Source organism: Phocoena phocoena, chromosome 19 (assembly GCF_963924675.1).
Source record: "Phocoena phocoena chromosome 19, mPhoPho1.1, whole genome shotgun sequence".
In the NCBI taxonomy this organism is placed as follows: domain Eukaryota; kingdom Metazoa; phylum Chordata; class Mammalia; order Artiodactyla; family Phocoenidae; genus Phocoena; species Phocoena phocoena.
In genome coordinates, this window is record NC_089237.1 from 19,411,563 (window position 1) to 19,438,072 (window position 26,510).

Here is a 26,510-nt window from a genome sequence, read left to right on the forward strand (position 1 = left end):
GTAGGCTCTGAAACAGTTCTAAAGATGTCATTCTTTTGAAGTCAAAAAATATGTAGTAAGAATGTACAAGGAAGCAAAAATATAAAAAATAAGTTTGCCGAGTATTGGGAGTTGTTGCAAGAGGGGCACACCAAGGTAATGTAACAGAGTCCAAATCACACAGCAGGCAGCAAGGAGTTCTCTTGCTTTATCAAGTTCTGGAAAATAAACCGGTAACCTCAGAATGCAAGAATACCACCACTGGGTTAACAGGACAAACTTTCTGAGGGACACAGGGAGTAATTCACTGTACTTCCCCTTTCTCGAACTCCTTTCCTCACACCGATTTCTTTTCTTTCCTCCAGGAGAGGTTTTATCCTGTGGAAAAAAATTTTGGTTTTATTTGTAAAGTGGAGTAAATATCCTGATTGAAATAGGCGGTGTTTTAGCTAATGATGCTCAGGAATCAAACTTCTGAAAAAGGTCAATCAGCTAGCTAGCAGAGACCATCAGTGGCTTGCAGGAAAAAAAAGAAAATCAGATAATATGTGTTTGCTAAATAGATAAAAAGAATAAGCAGTTAAAAATGGGTGAAAAGGGCTTCCCTGGTGGCGCAGTGGTTGAGAGTCTGCCTGCCGATGCAGGGGACGCGGGTTCGTGCCCCGGTCCGGGAAGATCCCACATGCCGCGGAGCAGCTGCGCCCATGAGCCATGGCCACTGAGCCTGCGCGTCCGGAGCCTGTGTTCCGCAACGGGAGAGGCCACGACAGTGAGAGGCCCGCATAACAACAACAACAAAAAAAATGGGTGAAAAATCCCAGGGTTTATTGTGAACTAGACAAACAAAAGCAGACAGGTGACCTTAGATTAAGCCCATTTACTTGTGGAGTGAGCTATAAGAGGCTCCAAGATAGAGTGTGGTTCCCAACAGTGTCCACAGCCAGAGGGCAAACTCAGAACGTCTCCTCCTCTCGTAGAAACTGGCACACGGATGAGAAGTCTTTTTTGGAGTAGCCCTTCGCGCACATCATCCTGTAGATCTGATGGGCCTGACTGCCCAGAAGGATTGGGCTCTTCGTGCTGGTAGCAGGGTCTTGTGCTAATCCCAGATCCTTAGCCATGAGTGTTGTTCCGAATCCACCCTGATAGTTATTAGCTGAGGGAACTCCATCCATCACCCCAGGTACAGGATTATAGGTGTCACTTGAGCAACATCGTCCTGAGCTCATATTTAGGATTTTAGCCAGGAGTTTTGGGTCAAGCCCTAACCTGATTCCCAGATTCATAGCTTCAGCAGTTCCGGTCATACTAAGAGCTAACAGCAAGTTGTTGCAGATCTTCGCAGCCTGCCCGGTCCCGACGGCTCCACAATGCACCACATTGGAGCCCATGCACCCCAGAAGCTCTTGGGCAGCAGCAAATTCTTCTTCGACTCCTCCCACCATAAACGTGAGGTTCCCAGACCGAGCAGCTCCCACACCACCAGAAACGGGCATCCGTGAAAACTGCTCCCATTTTCTCAGCTTCTTTGGCCAATTCTTTCGAAACCATAGGATCAATAGTACTGGAATCTATTAATAGTGAGCCTTTCTTCCCTTTTTTTTAGAATTCCATTTGCTCCAGAATAAGCTTCTATTGCATTGATGCTGGTGGGCAACACTGTGATAATTCTGTCAGCTTTTTCAGCTACATCTGCTGGGGAAGACACTACCTGTTCACCTGCGTCTGGAAACTCTTTGCATGCATCAGGGAACACATCGTAAATAATGAGTGGATAGCCACGTTTCATGAGATTTTTTGCCATTGGATTCCCCATGTTGCCTACTCCAGTGAATCCAACTGGAGTCTTAGAAGCCATTGACCTAGAACACACCGCTGCAAGGCTGGCCACTGCCGGTTGCTGCCGGCGGCTCCAGTACCGGAGGCGGGAGGCGGCTCCACGGAGCCATAAGGAGGCTGCCGTGCTGCCCCCGCCCCGCCTCCCCACGGTGACCTCCACGGCTCCCAGCTCACCCACTGACTGCTAGGGTGCGTGGTGCGGCGGGCGGGGTCGGCTGCGGCGTGGGGCCGCATGCGCCAAAAATGTTTAATTTTAAGAAGTCAGAATAAGATTGAGCATTTACTATGAGCCAGGCACCATTTTAAGCATTTACCCATGTTAACTCATTCTTATAGCAACCCCCTGAGAGACATAATTGTTATTCCCGTTTTACAAATAAAGAAACTGAGGCCCAGAGAGGTTTAAGAGGTTAAATATTTTGTAAAGCTCTGTTTAGGAGAGTTTGCCATTATCTCCAGAACTTGAACCCCATTTTAGAGTCTTTGGCAGTGGTGATGGGATGGAGAATAGGAATTATAAAATGCTCTAAATTATAGACATGAATCCAGCAGACCAAATCCCACTGCAAGCTAGAATTCATTCTTGCAGGTGGCAGGTATGCTTTGGGAACCTTGCGTTGTCCTGTCCTCTGCATTTCCTCCTTGACAGGTTAACGATAGCATTACTTTAGCCACAACATTCTAGAAGTCTTCAGAGTGAGTTTTTTTTTAAACAAAGGTTTATATTTTACTTCTAAAAGGGAAAGCATCTAATAAAAAGGTATTTATTATTGGGACAAAATTATCGTTAAATCTCACCCACTCATATTTATTTAACAGGTACTCATTTCTGCGGTTTTCAATAAGCCTGTAACATTATGAGCTATTAGACTTTGAAGCCCTTTTTTTCAAATGCCCGAGGGTCTGCTTTATTTGGGACTCCTAGGATATATCCAGATACATGAGGTCAATGTAGATACCTTATGCTTTCAGAAAGTACAAGATTCTGTGTCCAAGGTGGTTTGGGGTTGTTTGGAATGCTTACGAACAGTAAGAATGCAACTAACAGAGCTCAAATAGTTCTCATCTGTGGCTAAAAATAAGATTGTGAATCCATTTCCCAGTCTTTAAAGAAGCCCCTGTGATGATTTACCAAAGATACAAACCACTTCCCTTGTCAGAACATCACGCATTGAAGATGGAGGTGCCCGTAAATAAGCACAAGAGAGCGTGTACTGAGGACAGACAAGCGTTCACTGCGTGTGTGGGGTGGCTGGAGGTACTAGTGGGAGAGGACAAGGAGTCAGCGGATACCAGGTGTAGGCTTTGCCTAATAATGTGTGTAGGACACGTGTGAAGTTTTGACGTGTATGAAGAAAAACACTACTTAGATTCTAGGTTTTATTGATACAGTCAGTGGGGGGAAGTAGGTTTTTTCTAAACCGCATGTTTTAAATCGTTGCATGATGATCTCAGTAGGTCATCTCATATTCCATGTGTATATAACTCTTAGTTTAAAAGTCAAATAAAAATGATTCTGTACTGTTCAGTGTATTTTTATTTTACATTTTTGACCACTGGTAGGCAAACTCTACTTTCCAGCTCTATCAAAGCATTTTTTGTAGTGAAATTATACTGTATTTATCAAAATAAGGTGGTTACCACCTTATATTTGCCCGCTATTATCCTTCAAATGACATTTTAGAAAATAACTATGATGGCATGTTCATATTTAGAACCATAAAAAATATTCTGAAAACTTCTAAGAGCTTAGCATTCTACTCTTTTATAAAAACTAAGAACATTTAATATAAACCTTGACAAAACAGTGTGACGTTTATATAATACTCCTACCTATGTGGCAATCACCATAGTATTTTTCTTAAAACAATCATAGGCTCCTGGAATTATGCCCAGACAGCAGGACATATGAAGTATTTACCAAGCATTTGGTGTGTATTTATTCACCCAGCCAGTATTTAAGTATAAAGTTATACTTACATGGCATGCCACCATAATAGGTACTGGAGATACAGTGATGAATAAACATGCTCCCTCACTTACTGTTCTTATTCAGTGGGGAAACAGACAAAAACAAATTAACAAAAACTAAAAGGGAAAATTACAAATTGTGGGCTTCCCTGGTGGCGCAGTGGTTAAGAATCCTTCTGCTAGTGCAGGGGATACAGGTTCAAGCCCTGGTCTGGGAAGATCCCACATGCTGTGGAGCAACTAAGCCCGCGCACCACGACTACCGAGCCTGCTCTCTAGAACCCGCGAGCCACAACTACTGAGCCTGTGTGCCACAAATACTGAGCCCATGTGCCACAACTACTGAAGCCCATGCTCTGCAACAAGAGAAGCCACCGCACTGCAACGAAGAGTAGCCCCCGCTTGCTGCAACTAAAAAGAAAGCCCGCACGTAGCAACAAAGACCCAATGTAGCCAAAAATTAATTATTTTAAAATTACAAATTGTGCCATATGTGATTAAGGGACAGATAGACCATTGACTCACCCAAATTATAAAATCTGTATCATTTTCTTGACTTGGTATTTCATACTGATATCTTGTTCCACGATGACTTTGAAAAGAGCTGATAGATTTGACTAAATTGTGTATATACATTTATTTATGCAACAACAAAAAATTTACTGAATGCTTATGCGTGGGGCACTGTTTAGGACAAGAGAAAGAGCAGAAAACAAAACAAAGTCATTGTGTTCGTGGTGATTTCACCCTAGTGGGAAGTCATTAAACAAATATGTGATAAATGTCAGGAAGTGATAAATGATACCAAGAAAAATAAAGCAGACTGAGACGATAGGGAGTGAACAGAATACTATTTTATTTGGGTAGACTGAGGAGTCTCTTTGAAGATAAACATTTTCCCACAATCTTCATTCTGTCTCTTGGGTCAATTCGGTTAATGAATGCAGGATGCAAGATAATTTTTGTATCTGTTGATATCATTTACATATTCTTTACGAGAGCTATGGCGAGGTCCTGCTTCTTTCCAATTCCTTACCACTAAAAGAGATTAATACTACTTGAATTCTTTTCTTCATTCCTTGATCATTCTTGCCAAAGCACCTTCATCCATCCCATCCATCCCTTTACCTTTTGTCCAAAAAACATGCTTTGGTATCTCTTCCAATTTTCCAAAATCTTGGGAAATGATATGAGTCATTTGATTAGAAATTATGTTGTACAATTAAACGTCTTCCACATATTTGATTGTAATGTGGGATTACTTCTGGAGAGAGCTCTTTTATCCCAGTCTTTCTCCTAGTAAACCCTCAGCCATGAAATTTGATGTTCTGGGTGATCTTACAGTGATCCCAGCCTTAATGCTCAAAAGCCGTAAATTGTACACTGCTCAAGTGTTCTACAGCCTTGCAGAAATCTAAAATTGGTAACTGGCACCCACCCCACACCTCATTGTTGGCTAACTAACTTGTCCCATAAATAGCTCTGTGTTATGTGATCAGACAACTACAACTAACAGAGAAGGGATTTTTGTTTCCTAACACACTTGCGTGGTCTCTGGTATTCAACAAAATCAAGGTCTAATTCACCGTACCCTGACTATAACACAGTTCTTAGGAGAATCGTGCAAATCAGTAGCCAGATAGTTTTGGATGGGATTCAAGATATCTCTGCCTTACACCACTTCCACAGTGTTAGAGCAAGATTCCGTTTTAGTCCCCTTTGTGTACATGAAAGTACTGTTGCTGTCACAATCTGGTTAATCTCAGAGAGTTTCTGCCAAATGAATTAAAAATTCTTAGGTGAGGGCTTCCCTGGTGGTGCAGTGGTTAAGAATCCGCCTGCCAATGCAGGGGACACGGGTTCGAGCCCTGGTCCGGGAAGATCCCACATGCCGTGGAGCAACTAAGCCCATGCGCCACAGCTACTGAGCCTGTGCTCTAGAGCCCGCGAGCCACAACTGCTGAACCCCGCGTGCCTAGAGCCCGTGCTCCACAACAGGAGAGGCCACTGCGGTGAGAAGCCCGTGCACAGCAAGGAAGAGTAGCCCCCGCTCACTGCAACGAGAGAAAGCCCGCGCGCAGCAACGAAGACCCAACACAGCCAAAAATTTAAAAATAAATTAAAAAAAAAAATTCTTCGGCTTCCTTGGTGGCGCAGTGGTTGAGAGTCCGCCTGCTGATGCAGGGGACACGGGTTCGTGCCCTGGTCCGGGAAGATCCCACATGCCGCGGAGCGGCTGGGCCCGTGAGCCATGGCCGCTGCGCCTGCGTGCCCGGAGCCTGTGCTCTGCAACGGGAGAGGCCACAACAGTGAGAGGCCCGAGTACCGCAAAAAAAAAAAAATTATTAGATGAGTCTGAGAAGGCATCATGGTAGTTTTATATTTTTATAAAACTTTTTGTGAAATCAACAGTGTGTTTTAAAAACCTACCCACCATTGCAATATAATGGTTCTTGCTTCTAACTCTTAGCTGGAATGTGTTGTTTTTATGTCTGAAAGATTTTTAAATGCTATAATTTTAACAGAACATTGCTTTGTAAATTCCTAAGCAGTAAATCAGAAGGTGAACCTTGGGGTTATTTTTCCAAATAAATCTGTGCCCTTTATGTGCAAACAATTACTGCTCAGGTAAATAGTGATAATACATAGAGTTCCGTCCGTGCTTTAGATATTACCGCTTTTCTTTGACTGGGCCTTTTTTAAAATGGCAATACGTTTACTGCATTTCTTAAAAGTCAAAATACCAAATCTAAAACAAGTGATTTTCTATGAAATCCCCGTGCTGCTTATTTATCATTACTGTTGAAATGCTGCTTACTGTTGCTTCAAGTTTGGAACACATGTAAAAGAAAGAACATGTCTGTGATATCAAAGCTATAGGCAGTTCTTCCCTTAATGCTGGATCTGTACTTTTGCTTATAGGACTTCAGTACATTTTATAGTCAGAGCTTCATAGACACAGTTATATACCTTTCCATGGCCACACTGAATTTTGAAAACATTTTGAAGCTAAAATTCAGTTCAAGAACACTGATCTTTAGTCTGTCAGAAAGAGCTTAAATGCATTTATCTCTGGCCTTTATAATCGAATATTTACTCTGATGGATTTAAAAGGGGAAGAAAAAAAGCTCATCCAAACCACTGATTGTTTAACAGATTGTAAACCATGGCTGTGTGGATACAAGCCCAGCAGCTCCAAGGAGATGCCCTTCATCAGATGCAAGCATTGTATGGTCAGCATTTCCCCATTGAGGTGCGGCATTACTTATCCCAGTGGATTGAAAGCCAAGCTTGGTAAGTGAACAAAGTTTTTTCCATCATGTTTTGTGAAGCACAAGCATATTGAAGTTTTTGTTTTATATATAAATTTATTTATTTTATCTATTTATTTTTGGCTGCGTTAGGTCTTTGTTGCTGCGCATGGGCTTTGTCTATTTGCGGGGAGCGGGGGCTACTCTTCATTGCAGCGCATGGGCTTCTCATTGCAGTGGCTTCTCTTGCTGCGGAGCACGGGCTCTAGGCTCACGGGCTTCAGTAGTTGTGGCACTCGGGCTCAGTAGTTGTGGCGCACGGGATTAGTTGCTCTGCAGCATGTGGGATCTTCCCAGACCAGGGCTCGAACCCATGTCCCCTGCATTGGCAAGTGGATTCTTAACTACTGTGCCACCAGGGAAGCCCCATATTGAAGTTTGATTGGAAAGACAACATAGTGAATACTCTAAAAGTTGTACATTTATAAAGAAAATTATGTGACCCATGAAAAGGTATTTAATTCCATCTTAAAGCTTAAGAAGATGGAATGGCTATTGGGATTTTTAAAAATAGGATTTGTTTCCTTTAATAGTAAATTTTGGCTAAAAGCATTAAAATATTGCTGCTAATAAACAGTTAGCAAATATGTTGTGAGTGCCGAGCAGTGTTGTAGGTAGAGTTCATAGAAAACGTTGAAGCCCTTGTCCACAAAGAATTTAGTGTTTAATGGGGCAGTTAAGGTATGCACATGCATACAATTTAATAAAGTGTATTATTAACAAGTTTAACAATGGTGACTTTGGTATTTTCAAATGTATATGTTTTTTATATATATATATATAGGTAAAGACCAAAAGACAATACACCAAAACGTTAACAATAATTACGTCTTAGTCTCAGATTTAACAGCCATGTTTATTTTTCTTATTTCCCAAATTTCTGTTTATATACCCAGGGGGAAAATTGTTTTTAAATTCTTTCAGAATTACCACAGTGCAGTAGACTGACAACAGAGCTTTTTAATCAACAACGTTATTGCACACCAGGCAGCAGGCTGTCTGCTGTTCTGCTCAGGGCCTGGGCAGGTGTTGGTTGGTTACCAGTCTCAGTCTGATCTGTCGTATTCATCAGATACTTCAGGCCTCCACCGTCATGGCCAGGAGAGCAGGGGTCCTCATTGACAGAGCCCTGGAGAAACCAGCCTTTATGTTACTATTTGAGGCGAGCTGTAAACCCGTCGGTAATGTTGCCTCTGAATAATTGCAGTTGTGTGTTCGTAGCAGATTTCTGTTCAAAAGCTGGAGGACACCAAAGGAGGGCAATTTTCTAGGCAATTAAAAAAAAACAGAACTCAGCCTCATGTGATTGAGCAAAAAAGGAGCTAACTATGAGCGTGTCAACTGTACCTCGTTTAGTGCTTTTCCATTTCCTTTTCATTTTTCTGTTAAAGATTTGGAGAGTTCAGAAAAACATTAGTAGGAAGTTTCTGTTGATCTAAAATTTCATTTAGTAAATTTCCCATGCAATCTTCTTACTGAACGAATATTAAGAGACTTATGTTGATATCAAGGAAAACCTGAATTTTATTCCGTTTTGGTTTTAAGGATATAAAGATTTTAATTAAAACATCTTCAGTTCTTCACGTTTAAACTAAGAAAGTTCATATATATATATATATATATGGCAGAGAGTTAAGTTTTGAAGTACGAGAACCGGTAGTACTTGATTTCCATGAGCTGTGCTCAGAGACTGTCGCTTCTTAAGAGTGGAGCATTATTGCCAGTCTCAACAGAGGTGCAGGGCTGCCTTCATTCCTTCCAGGCTTTTATTCAGACGTATTTAGTACATAGCACACACATATTTGAAATTTGGCTTTCTCCACTGCCTTCTCAAAAGTGCAGATTCGAGCATATTATTTGACGAAGTAATGTGTCAGTGTTTTGGTATACCTGTTTGTGCCCCCATTAGAAATTAGTTGCTGATGACTTCAGGGCTGTGTAGAGATGACAGAGCTGCTCAGCTATCCCCAGATCTCTTGTTTGGCTCCAGACCCACCAGCAGTTTATTTCAACCTTACAGCTGTTAGTTTTCTTCAGTGAGCCGAGTTAAGTAATTTAGTACTGCCCAATAGCAATTGTTACCTAAGTTGTTTAAAAAAAGAAAGAGAGGGGCTTCCCTGGTGGCGCAGTGGTTGAGAGTCCGCCTGCCGATGCAGGGGACACGGGTTCGTGCCCCGGTCCGGGAAGATCCCACGTGCCGCGGAGCGGCTGGGCCCGTGAGCCATGGCCGCTGAGCCTGCGCGTCCGGAGCCTGTGCTCCGCAACGGGAGAGGCCACAGCAGTGAGAGGCCCGTGTATCGCAAAAAAAAAAGAAAGAGAGTCAGGGATGAGGGGAAGAGTGGGGGAAGAAAGGGAGGGAGGGAGACCACCCAACCCCTGTCAACAGTTAAGTGGCTCTGAATTAATACGAAGCCCTGTTAGTGACTTCTGTGGTTCATTGGAGGAGTTAACGTTGCCTACATGTCCCAAATCTGCAACTATTGATGTAAGTGTTTGACTTGCATAAATACTTGTAGGCATCTTCTGTCTTAATAGCCCATTTCTAGGGCTTCTTAGAAGTAATGATAAATGTTGACTCACCTGCCTTTACTTAAGAAATACTCTGTGTGAAATTAGCAAGACGTAGAACAAGTCGAGGCTGGAAAAAACACATAGAGCATTCTTGACCCTGTGCCCCCTTACACCCATGAGGGGGTAACTATAAATAGGAAATTATCAGAGTCCCTATTTCCTTCAGAGTACACAAAGCACTTTCCTTTTCCCTTCATTCCTAGAAGCAAATAGCATAAGCACCAGAGCAAGTCAGTAGGAGAAAGAGCAGTACATTGCAAAGAAAAAAGAAAAGAAAATATACTATACATCCCACTTAGGTAATTAGTGGATTAGGAATAGGTTAATGTAGGTATCTAGTCAATTTGAATTGGACTGTTTCCTAAAATTTGCAGTGAGCATTATAAAGAAACTACTTTAGCCAAAGAAAAGGTGTGATGCGTTGAGGCTGCATTTATACAGGCTGTGTGCATGTATGTATACATATGTATGTAATTTCTTTCCCCTAGGGACTCAATAGATCTTGATAATCCACAGGAGAACATTAAGGCCACCCAGCTCCTGGAGGGCCTGGTGCAGGAGCTGCAGAAGAAGGCAGAGCACCAAGTGGGGGAAGATGGGTTCTTACTGAAGATCAAGTTGGGGCACTACGCCACGCAGCTCCAGGTGGGTGTGATCTTGGGGCCTCGAGGCTCCAGGTGGGCATGAGCTCCAGGCCACGCAGCTCCAGGTGGATGTGAGCGCCAGGCCACACTTCATTGTCTTCCCTGCAGGGGCTCTTCCTTCATTCAGAGATTTTCTTTTTCTGCTTTAACCCAAGGTTGTTGAGTCACATGTGACACGTATAAAGTTCTTATTGTTTGGCTTTGTGGTTGTAGCTGCCTTTTTTAAACTTTTTATTTGAAAATAATTTCAAATGTGTAGACAATTATGAGATTGATACTAACCCCTACCTGCACTCAGACTCACCTGTCGTTAACATGTGCTTTACTGTATTCTCCCTCTGTGTGTACGCGCATGCAACACACACACTCACACATATTTTCATCGCTTGAGAGTAAGTTACATGCATCACGTCCCTTTGTCCCTAAGTACTCCAGTGTGCGTTTTCTAAGAATATGCATCTTCTCTTATGTAGTTACGGTACACTTATCAACTTCTGCAAATGTAACATCAATACAACACTTTTAGGTAATCTTATACCTTTATTTCCATTTTGTCCACTGACTTACTGATGTCGTTTAGGGCAGTTTTTTCCCCTCCAGCCCAGGATTCTGTGCAAGATCACGTATTGCATCTAGTTGTCATGTCTCTTTAATCTTTCATATGGAACCATTTGTCAATCTTTCTTTGTCCTTCGTTACATTGACATTTTAAAATAATTCAGCTCCTCTATTTTTTAAGTATAACATGGACCTTATTTGGGGTTTGTGTGAAGTTTCCTCATGATGAGATTCAGGTTACACACCCCTGATCAGGATTCTAAATAAGTAGCGTTGTGTCTTTCTCAGGGTATCACATCCAGAGGCGTACAGCGTCCATCTTATCCTCATTGGTGGTAGTAATTTTGATTGCCCAGTCAAGGCGGTGTCCAGTTTCTCCTCTAACATGGCCTCTTTGAAACGTATTCTGTTTCCAAGCATGGTGCCCTTACTTTAAGCAAATTAAGATGCAAGAAATGGAATAATTTTACCTTCTTCCTGTAATTGGGTTTCCCACAATGCGCTTTTCCTGTCCCCGTTGGCATTGAGGAGTAGCTTTTCTCATGATTACACCATTGGGCCACTAGGAGTCGCCATCCTAAGATCTGGCCCCCTGCTGTGAGGTACAGTTCGGCCCCATAGCATGGAGTGGAACAAAGTGATGTTTGCTCTTGGATTCTTTCAGAATACATATGATCGCTGCCCCATGGAGCTGGTCCGCTGCATCCGCCATATTCTGTACAATGAACAGAGGCTGGTCCGAGAAGCCAGCAATGTGAGTGTCCATGGGTTTGGGGAGAGGCATTGGGATGTCCTTTCTTGCCCAGCTCTTTCTGGACCCAGCTTTGTCAAGATGACTCGGTGTGCATCTGTTGGTGTCACTATAAACAGAGCATTGTCCTGAGAAGCCCAAAGGAAATAGAAGACTGGTCTCTGATCTTAACTGACTTGTAACCTTGATGGGATCGCAACCACAAAGCAGTGTGAACAAGTGCAAAATAATTTTACCCCACCTGAATTATATTTGAGGAGAGGCATGCTTATATTCAGGTGAGGTTACTTAAGAACAGCCTCTGCTCGCCCCCCCAACCCCACAGCCAGGTGTTGAAGAAATAGATCCAACCAGGGTAGTTCAGTGGCTGGATCCGCAAAGCCCTTGTGGATGCCTCCCCTGTCACTTCACTTGGGGTCTCCAGGACACCGCCTGTGAGTGGTTCAGCCTCTTCCCTCAGTCACAAGGTCTTGAGGGAGGACACAGATGATGTGTGTTCCCACAGCCTTGTCCCCCACTGTGTCCCCAGCACCTAGCAAAGGTGGCATTGGGTCAGTGAGTGACTGTGAAATGAGGGGTCATCATCATTAGTAGGGAAACCCAGGTAACTCCTGGGACATGTTGAGTTCTAGTCTCTCCAGAGAGAACCCAGATGGACCCTGGGTGGGATGCTCTGGTGGAGGTCAGAAGCTTTCTGCAGTACTTTATGAAGATGCCGTAGTCCGCCGGGTCTCCTATTGCTCCTCTTTTCCCACTCTACCCCAACTCTCACAAATAACACTTGCAATTCTCTGACTGAAAGTTTAGCTTTTGGCATCTCAGCCCAGTTGTAATGCGAGCGTCGCCCTTTCCTTGGGACTATGGCCTAAGGCTTTCTCCCATCCTCCTGCCCAGCTCACTGCTGCCCACACTTTCTCCCTGATCTGTCTCCAGGGTAATTCTCCGGCTGGAAGTCTCGCTGATGCCATGTCCCAGAAACACCTTCAGATCAACCAGACATTTGAGGAGCTGCGACTGGTCACGCAAGACACAGAGAATGAGCTGAAGAAGCTACAGCAGACTCAAGAGTACTTCATCATCCAGTATCAAGAGAGCCTGAGGATCCAGGGTGAGGCTGGTGTGGGAGGGCAGCGTGTGTCTGGGGGACGGGAATGAGGACTAGAAAGAAGCTGGTCGGGTTGGAAGAGAACCAGTTCTCCGTTTAGAAGCGTTTACCTCTCTCTGGAGTAGAGGAGAATCACTTGCATTGAAGGCAGTGCAGGAGGCTGAGGCTTTGGAAGGGAAGAAGACAGGCGCTGGCCCTTGGAGAGCTTGGGGTCTCACTCTGACTACCCATATCCAAGGAGCTCCTGGGCCGTGAGCGAAGACATTTCCTCTTGTGGGAAGGAGCACACGGACTAAGGAAATAGTATCAGACAGTACTTTATGTGGCAGACATTTTGTAAGTGATGCTTTATTGAAATGTTAACCTTTCTAAGCAGGGAAGGTATTAGGGCCACGGGGGCTGTGTTTTACAGCCTTTTAATGTTGTTCTGTGTGGTTATTCAGAGAGGCCGTCCTGGGGCAGAGCAACTAGTGCATCTCAGTTAGCCCTTACAGACAAGGGCTCCCCTGCCTGCGGTAAATCCTGCTGGCACTTGGGTACAGAGTCAGAATTCAGTCTGGAGGGTGTGGAGCCCCGCGAGCGCCCCCTATTGACCTTATAGAATTTGGCAGGGTGACTTTAATACAGGCGTGCTTTGGAGATGCCAAGGGTTTGAGTCCATAACCGCTAAAATAAAGTGAATATTGCAATAAAGCAAGTCACATGAATTTTTTGGTTTCCCAGTGCATACAAAAGTTATGTTTATCTAGACTGTAGTCTGAGTGTGCAATAGCATTATGTCTAAAAAAATGTGCATACCTTAATTTAAAAATATTTTATTGCTAAAGAATACTAACCATCTGAGCCTTCAGCAAGCTGTAGTAGTATATCAAAGATCACCATCACAAATATAGCGATAATATTGCGAGGATTACCAAAATGTGACACAGAGACAAGAAACAAGCAAATGCTGTTGGAAAAACGGCAGCCAGTAGACTTGCTCGACACAGGGTTGCTAAAAGCCTTCAATTCATTTAAACAAATAAAAAGGCAGTACCTGTGAAGGGCAGTATATTGCAACACAGTAAAATGAGGTGTACGTGTAGTTTCCTCTCCCCGGTTGCATGCCCAGTTCAAAATCTCAGAGAAGCTTTAGCTCAACCAACCAGCCATGAAAATACACATGCATACACATACCAGGTGTTCCTCTACTACCGTGCCTGTGGGCTCCATTTTAGAGCTGTATTAATACTATTTATTAACTCTGTCCTCCCCAGTAGAATATAAATTTGTTGAGAAGGAACTATGTCTTTTATCTCTGTACCCTGAGACTAGCACATTGCCTGAATCATAGCAGCTGTTGAGGAAATGTTGGGGGGATAATTCTAGCAGCTCTTCTTCCGATCTGAATCCATCCCAGACTGACCCGAAAGAAAGGAAGGCCCTCCTGCTACATTAGGGAGCAGGACATTTCAGGCTATTATTTCTACCCAAGGCCGTTGACTGGTTGACAGTATTGATGGTCCTGTTCTGGGCTTTTCTGTTTCCTACTTGTGAGGTTGGGTTCCGATTCTGGTTTGGGTTTGTCCCCATCGTGCAATGTCAGTTCAGTCTCATTGATCAAGTGCGCCCATCAGAAACAGACTACTGATCTGTCTGTGCAAGGGAAGTCTCAGCTCCCTCCAGTGGAGCAGACAGCTGCCTCAAGTCTCCTGGCGTCCTTCCCGGAAGCGTCTCCAATTTGCCAGGAGAGACCTAAGTGGGTCACTTGCATAAGGAGGCTGGGCCTGGCGTTGGGATCCCCACCACCTCCCTGTGGGCGGCAGGATTCCGAGGCGGCTCTCCAGATTCTTCTGCTGTGTTCCTTACCTGCTCCGTCCCCCGCAGTCATGTTGGAGCCATATTTCTAAGTTCTCTTCTAGTTCTGGGCCTTCCTGGCTGTCTAGGGTTGCGTTAGTGTGTCCTTAGTTGCTTTTGTGCGTCCATAGGGCAGGGCCTCGGTCAGTGTGACATGGCCCTCAGAGGCCTGCCAGGAACTTGACCAAGACCTGCTGACTGACGCTCTCATCTTCTTGACTCAGCCCCAGTAAGGACCGTGGGACGTTCCCAAAGCCTATTGGTGGGGATAGGAATGCCAGCATCTAGGATGGTGATTGCCTGTGGAGGGAGGGATGGGGGTGCCGGCAGGGGAGGGTGTACAGGTGCTTAACTGGGGAAATGTTTACTTCCTTAAGCGGGCCTCTTGATACACAGGTGTTCCTTGTATCATCCTTTCTATCAGTACTTGCCTAGGTCTTAAGTATTATATAACAGATTTTTTGAAAAGGCCTCGTCGGTGAGGCCTCGTTACCTTATTCCTGCCATCGATGAGATGCCTGACAGCTGGAGTGGAGAGAAGCGGCCTCCCTCTCTTGAGAGAATCTTGCTGCTTTCGTGTCCCCAGTGGCCCTGGACACTCTGTCTCTCTCCCTCTTCCGGCTGGTCTGCTGAGCTCACGGTGACCCAACCTGGACAAACATGTTAGGCCCCTTCAGCACCTGGAGAACCCCCCCCCCACCTCCCCGAGGAGAGGCCCCTTCAGCACCTGGAGAACCCCCCCCCCACCTCCCCGAGGAGAGGCCCCTTCAGCACCTGGAGAAACCCCCCCCACCCACTTCCCCGAGGAGAGGCCCCTTCAGCACCTGGAGAAAACCCCCCCCCCACTTCCCCGAGGAGAGGCCCCTTCAGCACCTGGAGAAACCACCCCCCAACTTCCCCGAGGAGAGGCTGCTGTGCTCAGCCCCGCGGAGCAGGGCCTTCCTGATGCGGCTCTGTCCTGTGAGGTTGGGGCTGAGAGCTGCTCCATGAGCCTTTAATCCCGTCCTGTAACCCATTGACCGTGAGGACTGACTCTCACCTGGAGCTGATGGTGCCAGGCAGCTTCCTGAGTATTTTCTGTATCATTTTTGCTCATTTAACGTCACAGCAGCCACTGGGGCAGGTGCCGTGATTCTCCCATTTTACACCTGGGGAAGCTGAGGCAGGGGAGAGTGAGGTGATTTGCCCGAGTTCACCCACCTTCTAAACGGCGAGGACACACTTCAGACCAGGCAGGGTGGCTCTAAGCCGGACCCCGCGTGGGGAGAGGAGGGCTGGGCGGGCAGGGAGGCCATGGGCTGGCTCCTCCCCAGCTGTACCCCGAGCTTCCGTCTCCCCACTCCCCAAGGGGAGCTCAGAGTCGGGGGGCCAGGGGACGGAGCCCACTCATCTTTGGGGGCTGTGGAACCCTGACGGGCCACTTGTCAGCTGTGTCCCCTCCAGGGTTTTGCCTCCAGAACAGGTGAGTGCGATTCTGCGGGGCTCCCTGCTGGACCCGGGGAGGTCATGGTCGTGGGTGTCCTGTGCCCTCCTCCAGCTCAGTTTGCCCAGCTGGCCCAGCTGAACCCCCAGGAGCGTCTGAGCCGGGAGACGGCCCTCCAGCAGAAGCAGGTGTCCCTGGAGGCCTGGCTGCAGCGCGAGGCCCAGACGCTGCAGCAGTACCGCGTGGTGAGTGGGCTCTGCGTCCCTCCCCTCCCGGGCGTGGACCTGAGGGAGGGAGAGAGCCAGGAGGAGAGCGGGACCCAGCAGAGCAGGAGGCCAGAGCCTTCCCCGCTGTGTGGGCACGCAGGGCAGAGCGGGTCGGCAAGGGGTGAGGGGAGGCCCTGTGGGTGTTCTGAGAGCCCAGAAGGGCCGCTCCGCCCGCCCGCCCCGCAGGAGCTGGCCGAGAAGCACCAGAAGACCCTGCAGCTGCTGCGGAAGCAGCAGACCATCATTCTGGATGACGAGCTGATCCAGTGGAAGCGGCGGCAGCAGCTGGCGGGGAACGGAGGGCCCCCCGAGGGCAGCCTGGACGTGCTACAATCCTGGTAATGGTAATGGGGGGCCAGGCGGGGGCGGCAGGGGCTCAGCGTGGTGCCACTGGCTGCTGTCCTGCTCCTGTGTTTACGTGAGCAGCCGGCTCCCTCTGACGGGGCACGGGTCTTATTTCACCAGGGGTCTGGTTCCTGATGCAGACTTTGGTGCCCCCGTCCTGTGCCACCTTCCCCGGGAGGGGCGTCCCTGGGTGAGGGAGTGGGGTGGGGCCAGGTGTGCAGAGCGACGCTCAGGCTGGTTGGACCCAAGTCAGGTCGCTCCTCCTGTGAGTTTCTTTGTGTTTCTGGGAGGCAGGGCAGCCGTGCTCTGCTCAGTGGACAGGCCGGGCGGCTAGGGCGCCGAGCCTTCCTGGGGGTGGAGCTGGGTCTGGGCCTTCTCCCCAGCCTGGGAGCCTTCTGGCTTCTGGCCTGGAGGAAGAGGGTGAAGGCTTTGTCCTTCCCTTTGGCCTCGGGGCTCCCGTGCAGGTGTGAGAAGTTGGCGGAGATCATCTGGCAGAACCGGCAGCAGATCCGCAGAGCTGAGCACCTCTGCCAGCAGCTGCCCATCCCCGGCCCCGTGGAGGAGATGCTGGCTGAGGTCAACGCCACCATCACAGACATCATCTCAGCCCTGGTGACCAGGTGATTGCTGCCTCTTGGCCTCGCCCAGGCCCCATCCGGTTGGCCTGGGTCGCGGGCAGCAGGGTCTTTAGAGACAGGGCGCTCTGGCTTGAACCCTTCTGTCTCTGCCTCACACCCTCATCCCACCCCCCTCTGTCGCCTGTTGCTGTGGCCTCTTGCTGTTCACCTTGCCCGGTTTCTCTCGTGGACACTGTATGGGCTCGTTCCCCCCGTGTCAGCTGTTGAGTTCATCTCACTGCCTCCCCTCCTGCCAGCTCCCCCGACTCGCAGCGGCCCCCCCGGGACCGGGGGCTGTGCCACAAGCCCTTCCTTCGCCTGCTGTGCCCCGCGCAAGGCGGCCTCGGCACACGGAGGGCGGGACCGGAGCGCCGTGCCCTGAGACGTCACCTGGTCACTTGTGTCCCCGCAGCACGTTCATCATCGAGAAGCAGCCCCCTCAGGTCCTGAAGACCCAGACCAAGTTCGCAGCCACCGTGCGCCTGCTGGTGGGCGGGAAGCTGAACGTGCACATGAACCCCCCCCAGGTGCAGGCGACCATCATCAGCGAGCAGCAGGCCAAGTCGCTGCTCAAGAACGAGAACACCCGCAAGTACGTTGCCCTCGAAACAGGAGGAAAGTGATCCCACCTTCTCGGAAGTTTCTAGGCCTGGCCGTTCCTTTGTAGGAACCCCATTAGCTCTGTGTCCCCTTCCAGCTCTCAGAGAAGCAGTAAGGGGGTTCTTCTGTGAAGAAACTATGATTTAGTAGGGATATGTCTATAGGAAACTTCTTATGTGTTTTATGTACATTTATTTCGTAGATAGATTATACAGCCGAACCCCCATCTCCTCTTAAATGAATTAAGTTTTTTGACAGCCTTCTTTATTTCCTCCTACCCCCAATATGTTTTCTACCTGGTGTGTGCTGAGACCCTGTATGGGTTTAAAGTTGTCTGTCTGATATGCAGTGATTACAGCGGAGAGATCTTGAACAACTGCTGTGTGATGGAGTATCACCAGGCCACGGGCACCCTCAGCGCTCACTTTAGGAACATGGTGAGGATGGGGAAAGAGGGTGAACGAATTTTCCCTAGCTGTTTGAGGGCTTTATCCTCTATTTTTCTCCTTTTCAGTCCCTGAAACGAATTAAGAGGTCTGACCGTCGTGGAGCGGAGTCGGTGACGGAAGAAAAATTTACAATCCTGTTTGAATCACAGTTCAGTGTTGGTGGAAATGAGCTGGTTTTTCAAGTCAAGGTGTGTGTGTGTGTGTACTTTATATCCCAAAAGAATTGTTTTGATCACAGAGTATCTTCTTGTGATAATTTTTTTAATTTAATTTTTATTTTATATTGGAGTATAGTTGATTTTCAGTGTTGTGTTAGTTTCAGGCGTATCTTCTTGTGATTACTGATGAACAGAAGTGAGGAGACCCTCATCCTTAGGACTCTATCTCTTAGATTCTCTTAAGACACAAACAAATAATAACGAAATGAAATAGCCGGAGATGTAGGCAGAAGCGAACCAAGAGAAACATCAGTCAGGATGGATTTGAGTACAGTTGTAGTAATTTTAGACGTTCGTTACTTGCTCTTTTTCCCCGGAAATGTCTCCATTTTTCTTCCCTTTTCTCTCTTAGTCTCTAGCTTTGAGAAACTTACTCCATCCTTCAGAAATATCTAAGAAATACCTAAATACCAAAATGTCACACAGAAATGTCTCTTTTAAAAATATCTAAAATTTCTAAGCCTGTGGCAATGTGCAAAGTCTCATTATTCCTGGAGCCCTTCCTATTCTGTATTCAAGGGTGACATTTACTGAAACTTGTAGAGAGAATAAACGTGTTGTGATAGAAAAAAAGGGGAGGAGGGCGGCGCGTGGGGCTGCAGGAGCTCAGCCCTGCTCCTGTGTCTTTTTCAGACCCTGTCCCTCCCGGTGGTGGTGATTGTCCACGGCAGCCAGGACAACAATGCGACGGCCACTGTTCTCTGGGACAACGCTTTTGCAGAGCCTGTGAGTGTATTCTTTGGGCCTGTGGGCCTCAAGATTTTGATACTGTTGTCATGAATCTCTTTCGAGTCTCTTTATCCCCACCAAAAGGCATAGAAGGAAAATGCAGTTTTGTTTAGTGGGAGGCAGAATGGAGAGTATGTGGAAAGTAGAACGAGCAGGGGCTTGAAGAAAGGCCAGGGTTTCAATTCAAGCTCCACCACTTCCTCACTCTGTGACAACAGGAAATTCACTTGACCTCTCTGAGTCTAAATTTCCCATAAGTGTCTGCAACACAGGGAGAATAATGCCCCCGAGTGGTGTTTGGAAGATTCATTTAGGTGATACACAGAATGCTTGTCGCATAGTCAGTACTCTATAAATAGTATTTTGAATTGTGGGTGAAACCATGAATGGAATTTGGGACTCCCGGGTTTCTTTTAGACTCTCAGGAAGTCACTTAGCTTCGAAGTTGTTTCCTGTCATCTTCCCTCCCATGACTGAGGGTGAGATTTAATGTCCTTTCCAAATTTTAGATTCTGTGATTCATCCCAAGTCTCATGAAGAATGAGATGCTTTGTGTAAAGAAATAAATATGATTCTGCGGATTTACGCACCCAAATGCTATCTGGTTACCACTCATGTGCTGCTTGATCATTTTCAAAACATTTCAGTAGGCAGAGTTCCATGTGTTGGCATATTTCCAGTAGAGGTTAGTCCACAAAAGCATGATAAAAGCTTATACTTGTTATTTGGGACATAAAAGTATGTCCTTCTCTAATGTGGCTCTAATGTGAAGAGTACAACTTGGCATTTTCAACAGGCCTCTTTAGAGAACAATATTTTTGCTGTAGGGGTGAGATTCTTAGCAGAAATTCTACGATGCTTGTGCTACAAACCCTGCGTTTGAGGCTCCTTTTAAAAAATACCTGCCTAAGGAGCTTGAAGACTTGATCCAAAAGAGGATTTGGGATGAGCCATCATTTGGAACAGGAGGACGACTGATTCACTGACTGACTAGACATTTAAACAAACAAACAGATAAATAAATATATGTATAGAAATGTGTGTGTGTGTGTGTGTATATAGGAAAGAATGAATGAATGAGAATCAGAAGACAAGGAAAAAATTAGAATTAAAAAAATATAAGCCTCCTGGATAGGATTGCCATGTCTGCTCTCATTTCCCTCCCTGTGCATCCACAGATCTCACTCCTCATGTAACTCTGGCACCTCCTGTGATATGTCATTCCTAAAGTATCTTGTCTAAATAAGTAAGCATTTTTAACATTTTTAGTTACGTTAATGACTAGTGTACATCTTATGCTGTTTTTTTATTTATTTACTTTTTTGTATTGGAGTATAGTCGATTTACAATGCTGTGTTAGCTTCTGGTGTACAGCAAAGTGATTCATGTATATATATATATGAATAGATGTATATATGTTCTTTCACTTTGAGCTAGAGTTCTTGGCAGAAGGGGTCAAGGGCAAGGCTGACACTTGTGCACACGCTTATGGACACATTCTCTCTCTGTACCTAGAGAACCAGTCTTGTAGATTTTAACTCCCTTTGAGTGTCAGAGCCAGACCTTGGTCATGTTTTGTTTGCGTGCCTGTTAGAAAGTACGATTGGGCAGAAATAGAGACACAGATGTAGAGAACAAACGTATGGACACCACGAGGGGGGTAAGTGGGGGTGGGGGTGGGGGTGGGATGAACTGGGAGATTGGGATTGACATATATACACTAATATGTATAAAATAGGTAACTAATAAGAACCTGCTGTATAAATAAATAAATAAAATTCTAAATAAATAAATAAGGGAATGAGGAGAGAATGATTTAAAAAAAAAAAAAAGAAAGTAGGATTCCACTGTGCATCCAGCAGCTCATTTACAGGACACCACAGAGAGCCCGAGGTTACCTTCTAAGTTATGTGTGAAGGTGGTAAAATGGAACCTTCCGAATTTCACAGAAATGCATACCCCAAGGAAGTTGGAGTTTATCCTCAGGCTCAGCCAGACAAGTGTTTGTAACTCCATCCAGCCATCAGTGTTTTTCTTTTGCAGGTTGAGGGAATAAATCATGCAACTGTTTTCTCCTAAGGTTCTGGCTTCTCTCCCCACCAGGGCAGGGTGCCGTTTGCAGTGCCTGACAAAGTCCTGTGGCCGCAGCTGTGCGAGGCGCTCAACATGAAATTCAAGGCCGAAGTGCAGAGCAACCGGGGCCTGACCAAGGAGAACCTCGTGTTCCTGGCGCAGAAGCTCTTCAACAGCGGTAGCAGCCACCTCGAGGACTACAACGGCATGTCCGTGTCCTGGTCCCAGTTCAACAGGGTGAGGGACGCCGCCCGCTGCGGTTAGATCGGCCCCTGCAAACCAGATCCCTCAGGAGTCTCCCTGCCCTCGGCCCTCCTGTCTCTCATGCGACGTGCCCGTGGTAGTAGGAAGCTTCTGAATAGACGGACAACCACATACTTCTTTATGTAGAAAATTATGTTCGACTATATCAGCAAATTGGGCCTTGCATGCGGCTAGTGCATTTTCTTCCTTTGTAAAGGAAACAGCAAAGTAAACGGCAGCGTAACTCATGAGAAGTGAGGCTTTCGTGATGATGAAAACTCCGTGGCTCTGTCCCCTTGACTCTCTGATGTTCCTCGATGCGTAATGCAAAGTCAGGCTCCCGTGGGACCCTCAGCCTGCAAAAGGGGATGCTGACGAAGGAAACTTTGCCTCTAGCGTCCGGTAGTTCAGATGTCACCCGTCACACCTCTGATTATAAACTGAACTTTCGTGTCTTTGCTTACGCCCCCCACCCTCACCACACATGCCCTACTTCAGAGATCTCACAGTCTCTGAGTGGAACTCTTCTAAATGGTCGCCTGCTAACCAGCTGGCTAACAGGTTCACTGGTGGTCAGAGGAGGTTTGATAGGGAAGCAGGAGGCCTAGGTGGTCTGTCTTTGCCATTACAGTACGGCTCCTGCCTTCCACCGGCATCAGATCACTGCATTTTGCTGATCATGGTTGGTAACACCCGTATGACGGAGTGTTCTCTGTGGCCTCGTGGTGTGATCTAATCCCATTCAGATTTACAGGTTTCTCCGAAGCTCCCAGGTGACGCTGCTGTTGCTGGTCACAGACCACACGTCAACACCAGCAAAGGACTAGTCAGCCTAGATACAGGGGAAAGTATGTGTAGCCAGGGTCCACTGGGTGTTGGTAATTGCTCTGTGGTGTTTTCCCCTTCTTCCGTCTTTTCCCCTCTATTCTGTGTTCGGGTTGTAGGACCATTTGGTCAAACTCAGGTAGGTGTGTATATTTGTATGATTCTGACAATGTAAGACGTTGTTTTCCATTTAATTTTTCCAGTTAAAGTATATACAGGTAATAATATCCCAAGTGTTACTTTTGCCTTCTTGTGTTCATTGTTGTATCTCCAACCAGGAGAATTTACCGGGACGGAATTACACTTTCTGGCAGTGGTTTGACGGTGTGATGGAAGTGTTAAAAAAACATCTCAAGCCTCATTGGAATGATGGGTGAGAATCGTCATTTGTTAAGTCAGCAGTAGAGTAGTAGCAGGGTCTTTTTTCTGGCATTAAAACATCGCATTCTGCTTCTGCTCATTTGGCCTTTGTGATCCAGGGCTATCTTGGGTTTCGTGAACAAGCAACAGGCCCACGACCTACTCATTAACAAGCCTGATGGGACCTTCCTGCTGAGGTTCAGTGACTCTGAAATTGGTGGCATCACCATTGCTTGGAAGTTTGATTCTCGTGAGTGCCCCTCCCTTTTTAAGACACACCTTGGCTCTGGTTAGGGGCTTTTGTTGCAAAATTACTTTTAACAGTTTATTGAGTACTTATTATTCCTGGGCACGAGTACTAATTATGGGAGGCAGAAATGTATAACCATGACACAGCTGCAGCTTGTGTAAAATCTTATTATGGGAAACACAATTACTAATTTTGAGAAACACAGATGTACAACCCGACATATGGCTACATGTGATGCAGTATCCTGTCCAAGATCTCAGCTGCTTCCCTTTTGAAATGTTTGCCTTCCTATTACTCAACCTTGAGCTTATTTCAGTAAAGAATTACTCTGTTGTTTGGAGTCATTGGAGTGGAAATAATATGCTATTTTCATTATTCCTTTATCCTAACATAAGGAAACTGCCATTGATCATTTCCATCCAAGAATGTTAGTTCTTTTCCTCTGACCCTCACGGTAAGACAAGAGTAGCTTGCTAGTTTTTTGTGACTTAAAGATTTTAATAGCTTTTAATAACTCCCATGCACCCTCTGGCTATGGACACACTTCCTGTCTCTTTTACGTACTTTTGTACAGGGAATCAGGGACTGGAGTCAGCAAGAAGTTTCTTCTAGGGAGGGACAGAATACTGTTTGAACTGGAAACTACCTGAGATCATTAGATCTCTAGGAAAGTGGTATATGTGTTACCTGCTTATCTACCCATGACTTTAAAAAACTGCTTAATCGGGCTTCCCTGGTGGCGCAGTGGTTAAGAATCCACCTGCCGATGCAGGGGACACGGGTTCGAGCCCTGGTCCGGGAAGATCCCACATGCCGCAGAACAACTAAGCCCGTGCGCCACAACTACTGAGCCTGTGCTCTAGAGCCCGCGAGCCACAACTACTGAAGCCCGCGCGCCTAGAGCCCATGCTCTGCAATAAGAGAAGCCACCGCAACGAGAAGCCCGTGCACCACAATGAAGAATAGACCCTGCTTGCCGCAACTAGAGAAAGCCAGCATGCAGCAGCAAAGACTCAGTGCAGCCAAAACTAACTCAATAAATAATATATAAATTTTTAAAAAACTACTTGATCTACAACCTATGGTAATTTTTTTTTTTTTTTTTTTTGGCGGTATGCGGGCCTCTCACTGTTGTGGCCTCTCCCGTTGCGGAGCACGGGCTCCGGACGCGCAGGCTCAGCGGCTGTGGCTCACGGGCACAGCCGCTCTGCGGCATGTGGGATCTTCCCGGACCGGGGCATGAACCCGTGTCCCCTGCATCAGCAGGCGGACTCCCCACTGCGCCAACAGGGAAGCCCTATGGTAATTTTTAAATGGAGATTTTTATTGGGACAATTTTAATGGAGAGCTTTATTTGTAGTATATTTGGGTTTTAAGATTTCCTGTTCAGAAATCATATTTAGACTATGATTATTCTGTTTTTTGATCTAGAGGAAAGAATGTTTTGGAATCTGATGCCTTTTACCACCAGAGACTTCTCCATCCGGTCCCTGGCTGACCGCTTGGGAGACCTGAGTTACCTTATCTACGTGTTTCCTGACCGGCCAAAAGATGAAGTGTACTCCAAATATTACACCCCAGTTCCCTGCGAGCCTGCCACTGGTAACAATGTTCGCATTCTGATTTGGTTTCATTGTGATTTTGGTTTTGTTTTAGGTGTACGTGTGTGTCTGTGTGTGGTCAGTCTGTCTGTCTGGCATGAAAATCTACGCAGTTAACACTCAGTTATTGCTGTTTGAGCTCTATCCAGGGCAGATGTAAATCCTGGGCTATTTTCTTCAGTTATACGAAAAACACATCAGCCGCCAACCCCAAATATCAAATTCAAGGGAATAAATTGCTTTTAATACAAGCTTAGATCAAACAAAATTAGGAAGGTAAAATTTTGTTTTTCAAAACAGAGATGGTTTTATTGTTTTCTGAGAATAAAAGTATTATGTATTTATTGTAAAATTTCCAGAAAAGTATAGACAAGAAAATAGGTATCACACAACATTTCTTATCTCATCAACGTAAACAATTTAGTGAATGTTCTTCCAGTCGACGTAGATATGTGTTCTGTCACCAGAGGCTTATTAAGCACTTCCTGTGTGGGGTTGCAATCTAATAGCAGAAGGAAGACAATAAACACGTAAACAAATAAATGTGTCTAGTGATGGACACTGTGAAAACAAATAAGGTGAAGGGATAGAGAAGTGACGGGGGTGTGTGTGTGCGGTACAGCACTTCACTCGAGTGGTCAGGGAAAGCTCCTCTGAGGAGGTGACATCAGAGTAGGCCTGAATGAAGTGAGGAAGCCACACATAGATCTAGAGAGAACATTCTAGGCCGAGAGAACAAGAGCAGAAACTCTGAGGTGGGAGTGAGGTTGGCATGCTTAGAAAACCTCACGAGGGGGCTTCCCTGGTGGCACAGTGGTTAAGAATCCACCTGCCAATGCAGGGGACCCAGGTTTAAGCCCTGGTCCGGGAAGATCCCACATGCCACGGAGCTACTAAGCCCGTACGCCACAACTACTGAACTTGCCCTCTAGAGCCTGCGAGCCGCAACTACCGAGCCCGTGTGCCACAACTATTGAAGCCCGTGCGCCTAGAGCCTGTGCTCCACAACAAGAGAAGCCACCGCAATAAGAGGCAAGCACAGGACTTCCCTGGTGGTGCAGTGGTTAAGAATCCGCCTGCTGGTGCAGGGAACACAGGTTTGAGCCCTGGTCCAGGAAGATCCCACATGCCACAGAGCAACTAATCCCATATGCCACAACTACTGAGCTTGCCCTTTAGAGCCCGCAAGCCACAATTATTGAGCCCGTGTGCCACAACTACTGAAGCCCGTGCGCCTAGAGCCCGTGCTCTGCAACAAGAAAAGCCACCGCGATGAGAAGCCTGCGTTCCGCAACAAAAGAGTAGTCCCCTCTCGCCGCAACTAGAGAATGCCCGTGCGCAGCAACGAAGATGCAACTCAGACAAAAATAAATAATTAATTAATTAAGAAAAAAGAAGCACGTGCACCCAACGAAGAGTAGCCCCCGCTCGCCGCAAGTAGAGAAGCCCGTGTGCAGCAGTGAAGACCCAGCACAGCCAAAAATAAATAAATACATACATTTATTTAAAAAAAAAAAACACTCATGAGGACCCGGGAGGCTGGAGCTGAACGAGCAGGGGAGAAATGGTGGGACATGAGGGCAGAGCAGTGGGAGGGACCAGATCATGTCGGGTTTGGGTTATAACCATACGTCGTCATTTGTAACCTGATTATTCTTTCACTTAAAAATATATCACAGGCAGAGTTACAGGTTAGCAAATATAAACTTACAGCATCATTTTAACAATTGCATAGAATTCCATTGTATGGTGATCCTATGTCGGTTATTTAAGATACTTAAAATTTAAGTTATTCACAGTTTTTTTTTTTGGTTAATATTGAGATAACCTGGTACATGCAATTCTTGTTCTGCTGTTTCCTTAGGAAAAATCCCTAAGGTAGAATTTGTGTCAAGGGGTATATACTTTTCAAGCATTTGGACACATCTGTCCAGAGTTGCCCCCCA

At 46.2% G+C, this 26,510-nt stretch overlaps 1 protein-coding gene and 1 pseudogene across 1 annotated transcript in view; one reads left to right on the top strand and one right to left on the bottom strand.

Moving 5' to 3' along the window:
- The window catches only part of LOC136138193 (signal transducer and activator of transcription 5B), a 35,668-nt gene that overhangs the window by 6,018 nt on the left and 3,140 nt on the right, over positions 1-26,510 (top strand). The window contains exons 2-16 of the mRNA XM_065896808.1: positions 6,946-7,083; positions 10,160-10,316; positions 11,538-11,627; positions 12,558-12,732; positions 16,103-16,233; positions 16,441-16,592; positions 17,064-17,219; positions 17,629-17,808; positions 18,166-18,253; positions 18,331-18,453; positions 19,117-19,209; positions 21,316-21,522; positions 22,632-22,726; positions 22,833-22,963; positions 24,395-24,565. Of these exons, the coding sequence (XP_065752880.1) occupies positions 6,956-7,083; positions 10,160-10,316; positions 11,538-11,627; positions 12,558-12,732; positions 16,103-16,233; positions 16,441-16,592; positions 17,064-17,219; positions 17,629-17,808; positions 18,166-18,253; positions 18,331-18,453; positions 19,117-19,209; positions 21,316-21,522; positions 22,632-22,726; positions 22,833-22,963; positions 24,395-24,565 (2,077 nt within the window). The 5' untranslated portion in view covers positions 6,946-6,955. The remainder of the gene's footprint in view (positions 1-6,945; positions 7,084-10,159; positions 10,317-11,537; positions 11,628-12,557; positions 12,733-16,102; positions 16,234-16,440; positions 16,593-17,063; positions 17,220-17,628; positions 17,809-18,165; positions 18,254-18,330; positions 18,454-19,116; positions 19,210-21,315; positions 21,523-22,631; positions 22,727-22,832; positions 22,964-24,394; positions 24,566-26,510) is intronic.
- On the bottom strand, positions 933-2,128 carry LOC136139054 (3-hydroxyisobutyrate dehydrogenase, mitochondrial pseudogene; annotated as a pseudogene).